Source organism: Macaca mulatta, chromosome 8 (assembly GCF_049350105.2).
Source record: "Macaca mulatta isolate MMU2019108-1 chromosome 8, T2T-MMU8v2.0, whole genome shotgun sequence".
NCBI lineage: Eukaryota > Metazoa > Chordata > Mammalia > Primates > Cercopithecidae > Macaca > Macaca mulatta.
Window position 1 is genome coordinate 69,212,031 of NC_133413.1, and position 8,979 is coordinate 69,221,009.

Consider the following 8,979-nt stretch of genomic DNA (forward strand, 5'->3'; position numbering starts at 1 on the left):
AAGAGACTCTAGGCTGGGCACAATGGCCCATCACTGTAATCCCAGCACTTTGGGAGGCTGAGGTGGGTGGATCACCTGAGGTCAGGATTTCAAGACCAGCCTGGCCAACATGGTGAAACCCCGTCTCTACTAAAAAAAAAAAATACAAAAATTAGCCAGGCATGGTGGTGCACGCTTGTAGTCCTAGCTACTTGGGAGGCTGACACAGGAGCATCCCTTGAACCTGGAAGGCAGAGGTTGCAGTGAGCCAAGATCATGCCACTTGAAAGGACTTGGGTGTTGTAATCTAAGACATATTTGCATTAAGGGGAACCACAAGCCCAGTAATGCTGTGGTTCTTGCAGAATCATAGAGGTATTGCCTTGGTGGTCTTAGATAAGATGCAGAGGAACTCTCTGGATTACCAGGCAGAGTCTCTTGTTCTCTTTCCTTACTTTCTCCCAAACAAACAGAGTCAGTCTCAGTCTCAGTCTCAGTCTCAGTCTCTCTCTCTCTCTCTCTCTCTCTCTCTCTCTCTGTCTCTCTCTCTCTGTCTCTCTCTCTCTGTGCTGAGCTGCCTGGGTGGGGAGTGGAGTTGGAGGTGGACACAAGCACCCCTGTGGCCACCAATGCTGGGACTGCACTGGGTCAGACCTGAAGCCAGCACATCACTGGGTCTTGCCCATGGCCTGCCATAACCACTACCTGGGTACCACCTATGTTCACTCAAGTGCCTAGAGCTCTACAATCAGCAAGTGGTAAAGCCAGCCAGGCTTGTGTCCTTCCCTTCAGGGCAGCGAGTTCCCCCAGGCCTGTGGCAGGTCCAGAGATGCTATCTAAGAGCCAGAGACTGGAGTCAAAAATCTAGGAAGTCTATCTGGTGTTCTATTCTACTATGGCCAAGTTGCCCCTCAAACCATGGGGCACTTTCATGGGAAAATACCCCCATGGGCCTGTGGTGGTGGTGGCCTTTCTCTGCTTGTGGAAAGGGGAGGGAAGAGTGGCAAGGACTCTTCCCACTCAAGGATTCAAATTAAACGGGAGGGAAGAGTGGGAAGGACTCTCCCTCCCTTTCCACAGGTAGAGAAGCCTCTCTCTATGACTACCACCACCATAGGCCCATGGGGAATACTGCCAGGCCACTGCAGATGTTCACTGAAGGCCCCAAAGCTCCTCAGTCAGCTGTGGTACATACCGCCAGGCTTGTGACTCACTTTTCAGAGCAGTGGGCTCCCCTCTGGCCCAGGGCAGATCCAGAAATCTGGCAGGTGGTATTGCTTCAGCACTACTACTCACTGTGGTGCTGGTAACTGTACTAATGTCCATTCCCATTATCTCCACCCCAATTACAGGCTTCAGTTGGAATTCCCCAGCAGCTGTTTCATGTGGGGTCCTGCCTGATAAGAGAGCCATTCCCAAGATGTGTTCTGGGATGGGAGCTGTGTATACTAAAGAGAGTTTGGGCGGCTGTTTCCCAACTTGTAATACTAGTTCAACCTGCCTGACTTTCACAGCTCCCATTCCATAGCTATCTATTGCTGTTATAGGCCCTTGGAACCAATGAGTGTTGCCATACACGAGGGTGCATTGAGCTCCAGTATCCACTAGGGCAAACACAGTCTATTTATTATTAGGTCACCAATATATAGTTAGCTCTACATGTGGCCTTCAGTCCCTGGACACCTTGGCCACCATTACTCTTATTGGGATTCTGAGGCCTTGACCTTCATACCAGTTAAGTTAAAGGGGTTGGTGTCTGCCATCCCTCTGTGGGAGGGACAGTGGGCTGAATCTGAGGCTCCTTAGTGAACTGCTGTTGTGACTTGAGCTTTCATCCCAGTCTAACCAGAACAGCATTAGGTTGCTCATCTATTTGCATGGTAGGTGTCCCTGCCACTCATGCCAAATTTGTCCACAGGCCACCTTAATGGGCCTCTTCACTGTCTCCTTCCCTTTGGTTCCCTTGTCTTTCATCCTGGCTACCCACACACCTGCCCGTGCAGTTTCTCTGGTTCCCCTAAGGCAGAGGCTGCTTGGGCTGATTGAGACACTGCCTGTCCTACCAGGGCTCTCAGGATAGACACTGGCATGCTCTACCATTGATAGGGTGCCAACGCTAAGATGGCATCTTTTATGCCAGCAGTGCGAAGCTCATTGCAGGACATCGGTAATGCTCAGCATAATAGCATCCTTCATTCCTAATTCCCCACTGATGTCCTGCAATTCCTCCACAGTCTGCCACTGCACAGGAGACATGAGGACATCTCCCTCATTTGGCCAGGCTGCCCTGCAGCCCACAACCACCAGCTGAAGGGGATGGCCTGATCCCCATTACCAGCGACACAGAGGAGCTGCCTCAGGGCTTGGGGGGTTTGTGGTGCATGCCATTTTACTCAAGTTCTGGGAGTACAATATCCTCCACCCTTGAGTTCATAGAGGAAGACACCCGAGACCAACTGTCACCTTCTGCCTGAACCTATTTCTCGCTCTTCCAGTTCCACAGCAGTGCTGTCCTCATTGTGCTGTGCTGTCACCCTCCAGCAGGGACAAGTTTTGCCGATGTGGTCCCTGCGGGCGCAGGGCAGTCAACGGCCCTTCTAACCAGCTACCCGACAAGGCAGGGTCTCCATCTCCGTTCTGTCTGGCACCTCTAATGGCAGTTTGCCCTGTAGCTGATGACCCCTTGCGCGCGCTGTGGCTCCGCCGCTGTGGCTCCGCCTAGGTGGCTGCTGCGAGTACAGTGAGAAGCGCCAGTCAACCGCGGCTACGCCCCTCGGGCATCTGAGCGTTGCTCAGTCAGATGCACCCCTTGCCACAACTCTTCCAGACCCCTCAGTGTTTTCAGGGCGACCCGTACTCGCGGACCCCATCTATCCATCAAGGAGAACGGCTATCGGACTCCACACTGAAGTGGATGGCTGGCCAGCTTGGATTTCCCCTGAGGATTTCCCCTTCCCCTATCCCATTGTGTTAGTGCTCAGGGATTTCCTTTGACCTCCTGGCTGCCTCGCCAATTGCTGTGCCCACCCCCTCTTAACCTCAGGAAGGAAGGCACCAGGTTCAAGAGGCCAGAGAAGAGAACCAAGGCCCACAAAAGACATATGGGCTTTTACTGAGGGCTTACATATTGGAGAGTCCAGTGGCGGTGGGTTGGACGGGAGAACTGCAACCGCCTGCAAACACCATGCAGTTTTTACAGCGTTTTCACTGAACACTCTCTCCTTAACTTCCTCCACCTGGCAACTTTCATTTACCTCAAAACTCAGGCCTCAGTCCCGGTACAGCTCCTCTTCTACAGGACAGACTGGGGGCTCAGATGTTTATCATAGATAAGGAATGAATCTCTGGGTCGGCCACTCCCAGATTTCCTAGTTTGGAATACACATTCAGGTGCATATGCCATACAGGGTCATTCTAAGAGTATGCCTAAATTATTACTATCACGTGTGTTTACCCTAAAACAGCTCAGTCTCTTCCCACAGATACCTTCCAAACACGTTATTGGGCATTTTTAATAATTAGAGTCCTTGGCTGGTTCACCACATAGAGGCCACCATTAAGTCTTTCCCAAAGAGGTTAGTTCCTCCTTAACCCCAGGGGACATCCCAAGACTCTCAGTGGATGCCTGATATCATGGATAATACTGAGCCCTAAATATACTATGATTTTTTTGATGCAACCAAGATGACTACTGACTGACAGGAGCATAGTCCATACAGTGTGGATGCACCAGACAGAGATGATTGGGCTAGATGCAGCTGAATGCCTGGAGATTTTGTCATGCTACTCAGAACACTGGCAATTAAAAACTTATGAGCTCTTTATTTTTGGAAATTTCTATTTAATATTTTTAGACTGCAGTTGACTGCAGATAACTGAAACCACAAAAAGGAAACAGCAGATAAGAGGGACACTACCATATAAGGGGTTCTTAGATAGGTATAAGTCATGCCACTTATCAACAGAGGGGAGAGTCTCCCATTCTAAATACTACACATGGAACTCCAGCCTTGAAGCGTAGTTACTGTCACCAAGGGCAAACATACTGGAGAAAGAAAATCATATTAAAGGATCAACTTTAAACGACTGCAGAATCTTAAATTATATTTGCCACATATTCTTTAGTCTACATATTCAGTATCACTCAGCCATTAGTTTTTCAATTTTGGGCTCAGTTCCTAGATAGTTCACTTGGACAAAGTGTATTTTCTTTTTTTACCTAAATCTTTTTGGCACACAATAAAGTTGTAAGTTCTTATTCTGGCTTACTCAGTAGATTATTACCAAGTTGTTCCCTCAATTTATGTAAATAAAAATTTATAAGGACTAAGCAAACAAATAAGAAGTTTCATTCTAATTCAAATAATAAATGAGAAAAATCAAGTTCATTAATTTTGTTAAAAATTATTTGTAACCATCAATATTCGGTATATATCTTGTTTTAATATTTAATATGATATAGGAAAAATAAGATAGTTAATTTGGAATTCTTGTTCCTACTACCTCTTTATCCAAGAGTTATTTTGTTTTTTGGGTTTTTTTTCTTTTTTTTTTAGGGGGACAGGGTCTTGCTTTGTCACCTAGGCTAGAGTGCAGTGGCGCAACTGACTTACAGCAACTTCCGCCTCATAGGTTCAAGCAATTCTCGTGTCTCAGCCTCCCGAGAAGCTGGACTGCAGGTGCCTGCATCTCCATACCCACTTAAATTTTTGTATTTAAGTAGAGACAGGGTTTTACCATGTTGCCCAGGCTGGACCCAAACTCCTGAGCTCAGGCAGTCCTCCTGCCTTGGCCTTCCAAAGTGCTAGGATTACAGGTGTGAGCCACGGCACTTGGCTCTTTCTCCAAGAGTTATTTTAAAGGGTGATTATAAGTTTCCAAATGGAAGGAGTTTGTTTTGTTTTGACTTTTGTTATTTTATTGCGAATTCCCAAATTTACTGCATTGTGGTTAGAGAATGTAATCTTATATAAATTCAGATTTTTTAACTCTGAGATTTTTTCAATGTGGCCTCATATACCATCAGTTTTGGTGAATGTTCCATGTGATTTCAAAATAAAGTATGTATTTCTACATGTTAAGTATAAAATTCGGTATCCTTTTATTATAAAATCATTATTATCTGTGTTTAAATTTTTGATATTCTTAATATTCTTAGTTTGATATTTTGATTTCTGAGTTGCAATGAACTTTCCTAATACGGTTAAAGATTTGTCAGTTTCTCCTTGTCATTTTGCCAGTTTTTGTTCTCTATAGATTTGAAGCTGTGTTAACAGGTACCTATTGGTTTATGATTAAGAAAATGGCCTTCTTTATCAATAATAAAGTTTCTTGCCATACAGTCTAATTAGTTTTATCTCTATATTGTTATACCTGCATTTTTAAATTAGTGTTTGCCTTGAATATCTTTTCAATTCCTTCTGGTCATTAAAATTTTTTTTAAGTATAGTTTTTAAATGGCAAACAGCTGAAATTTGTTTTTAACTCACTGTGAGAGCGTCTGTCTTTTAATATAATGAAATTACCCTTTCTGTGTTTATTTTGGTTTCTCACGTCTGATTATCCTATTTGTGTTTCCCAATTATCATTCTTTCTTTTTTCTTTATCCTTTTGCCACCTTTGTTGGATTGAGGATTTTTCCCCCTTTACTTTATTTTCATCCTCTTTTGTGGCAAAGGAGTTATATATCTTATTTTAATTTTTATAGTAGTTATAGTCATATTTTAATACATGCATTTATCTTGTATTTTTTCTAATAACAGAGATATTCTGTGTCCTTTTGTCTTCTCAATCGTGAGAAAAATTTAGCATGATTTGATTTTCTTCCTTTTTATATCTCAGAAACTATGTAATTTACAATTTAAATTCCAGATTATTTTAAGTCACTGGGTCTTTTCACATTATATATCAATGATTAGACTTAACTATAAGTTTTGCTAGTATTACTCACCACTACTTCTTATATCCCACATATATATCCCCTTTCTTACAATCATTGTTTAATTTACTAGAATACACCCTCAAATAATTCTTTCAAAAAGGGCATGTGGATATTTCTTTAGCTTGCTTGACTTTGAGAGCGCTTCAGTTTTTCCAGAAATCAGTCACCTGGAATAATTTCTGGCTCATCCAGTTCCAGGTTCCTCACTTGGTGTTTTACCTGTGAGGTGATTGCTGCTGCTCTTTGTCCACCTGGGAGGCAGAAAGGAAGGGGGAGTAAGTGTACCTGCTCTGCATCCAGTTCTTCCTAAATAATTCTGCCAAATATCCTGATGACTCTCTCTTGCCTCTTGGATTTAATTATTTGGGCTTGGAGTTGCTGTGAAATGTACATGTATGTGTTCAAGTCAGAGTTCTTTTGCATATATTTTGGGCTAAAATTTTTCTGAGTTTTGTTTCTCTGCTGGGTGGGGGGGAAGCCATCTCAAAAACCTGCCCATCACCTGAGTGTTTCTGAGGGTCGCCAAGGAGGCATCTGCTTAAAAGGTACCTCATTGTGCTCACAGCAGCAGAGGGCTACTGTTCAGGTAGGATATGGCTTTGATGGATTGCGTCCAAAGCCAAACAGTCTCTTCTTTTCATAGTAGTCCTGTGTACTAGGGTGGTAAAGAGAATAATCGTCTTCCAAAGATGTCCATGTACTAATCCGCACAACTTGAGACTATGTTAACTTACATGGCAAAAAGGACTTGGTAGGTGTCGTTAACCTAAGGATCATGATATAGAAACACTGGCTGCTCTGAAAAGCCATCTTTGCATTGTTCCTCGTGCGCCTCCTCGCTCGCCGCAGCCGCCTCCGCCGCGCGCTTCCTCCGCCGCGGACTCCGGCAGCTTTATTGCCAGAGTCCCTGAACTCTCGCTTTCTTTTTAAATCCCCTGCATCGGATCACCGGCGTGCCCCACCATGTCAGACGCAGCCGTAGACACCAGCTCCGAAATCACCACCAAGGACTTAAAGGAGAAGAAGGAAGTTGTGGAAGAGGCAGAAAATGGAAGAGACGCCCCTGCTAACGGGAATGCTAATGAGGAAAATGGGGAGCAAGAGGCTGACAATGAGGTAGATGAAGAGGAAGAAGGTGGGGAGGAAGAGGAGGAGGAAGAAGAAGGTGATGGTGAGGAAGAGGATGGAGATGAAGATGAGGAAGCTGAGTCAGCTACGGGCAAGCGGGCGGCTGAAGATGATGAGGATGACGATGTTGATACCAAGAAGCAGAAGACCGACGAGGATGACTAGACAGCAAAAAAGGAAAAGTTAAACTAAAAAAAAAAAGGCCGCCGTGACCTATTCACCCTCCACTTCCGGTCTCAGAATCTAAACGTGGTCACCTTCAAGTAGAGAGGCCCGCCCGCCCGCCTACCGTGGGCAGTGCCACCCGCAGATGACACGCGCTCTCCACCACCCAACCCAAACCATGAGAATTTGCAACAGGGGAGGAAAAAAGAACCAAAACTTCCAAGGCCCTGCTTTTTTTCTTAAAAGTACTTTAAAAAGGAAATTTGTTTGTATTTTTTATTTACATTTTATATTTTTGTACATATTGTTAGGGTCAGCCATTTTTAATGATCTCGGATGACCAAACCAGCCTTCGGAGCGTTCTCTGTCCTACTTCTGACTTTACTTGTGGTGTGACCAAGTTCATTATAATCTCAAAGGAGAAAAAAAACCTTGTAAAAAAAGCAAAAACGACAACAGAAAAACAATCTTATTCCGAGCATTCCCGTAACTTTTTTGTGTATGTACTTAGCTGTACTATAAGTAGTTGGTTTGTATGAGATGGTTAAAAAGGCCAAAGATAAAAGGTTTCTTTTTTTTCCTTTTTTGTCTATGAAGTTGCTGTTTATTTTTTTTTGGCCTGTTTGATGTATGTGTGAAACAATGTTGTCCAAAAATAAACAGGAATTTTATTTTGCTGAGTTGTTCTAACAAAAAAAGAAAAAAAGATATAGAAACATTATCCTAGATTATCAAGGTGGCCCAGCATAATCACAAAGATTTTTACAAGAGAAAGGCAAGAGTTTAGAGTCAGAAAAATAGATGTGATCACAAAAGCAGATTTTTGAATGATGCACTTCGAAGATGAGGAAGGGGCCATGAGCCAAGAAATGCAGGGAGCTTTTAGAACTGGAAAAGGCAAAGAAATGATTCTCCCCTAGAGACTCTAGAAAGAACACAGCTCTGCCAACATCTTGCTTTCAGCCTAGAATATTCATTTCAGACTTCTGACTTCCAGTACTGTAAGATAATAGATTTATGTTGTCCTAAGCCAATACATTTGTGCCAATTTGTTACAGACACAATAGGAAACTAATACAGGTGGCATCTTTCTCCAGCAATAGCGATTCTCTGGGTATGGGATACATATTCCCCGTGCTATCTTTAATGAAGGGCAGTCCAAGCCAATCAACCAAAGCTCTTCAGATAAACCTTAGTTTTCTCCCTCCCTGCCAGAGGCAAAATAATGGATAGGTGCTGTGCTATCTACCCCGCAAATGGGGAGCCATGGCAGTTTGCACTTCAGTGGAAGCATGCTATTGGGTCTTGTTGGCTGCTGGAAAGGCAAAATGACTCAGGAATGCAATTAGGAGGTGAAGGATGAAATATGGTTTAGGAAAGTGGGGCAAAGATGTGAGCAAACGAAGGGCTGCTCGCCCTGATGAAACTGTCACTGGTTACTGAGTCCAAGGCACGGACAACCTTGCTAAGTTCTCTGCTCTGGCTGCTTTCCAGAATCTCTTGGCTGTGAATCTCTCAGCGAAAGAAATCTCCCAGGACTATGTCTTTAAGTTCTTAAGTCCAAATTTTACATCTGGAAGCAACCTGCTCTTTGAGATGTGCGAGTACTTGTGAAGCCCAAGTTGACTTCTATAGGCGGGGGCTGGTCCAGCCAGGACCCAGCCTCACAGGACTCAGAAGCTCCATGCTTCACTTCCTCTCTCTCTGATTCAACATGAGCTGGCTCCCCCTCCAACCTTATGGTAACTTATTTCAGGCATCCTATA

At 44.1% G+C, this 8,979-nt stretch overlaps 1 protein-coding gene across 1 annotated transcript; it reads left to right on the plus strand.

Annotated features, from left to right (window-relative positions):
- The first annotated feature begins 6,708 nt into the window (after positions 1 to 6,708).
- Positions 6,709 to 7,893, plus strand: LOC698256 (uncharacterized). Its single transcript, XM_001087253.5, has one exon. The coding sequence runs from the start codon at positions 6,884 to 6,886 to the stop codon at positions 7,211 to 7,213; it is 330 nt and encodes a 109-aa protein (XP_001087253.2). The 5' UTR covers positions 6,709 to 6,883; the 3' UTR covers positions 7,214 to 7,893.
- Positions 7,894 to 8,979: the final 1,086 nt, after the last annotated feature.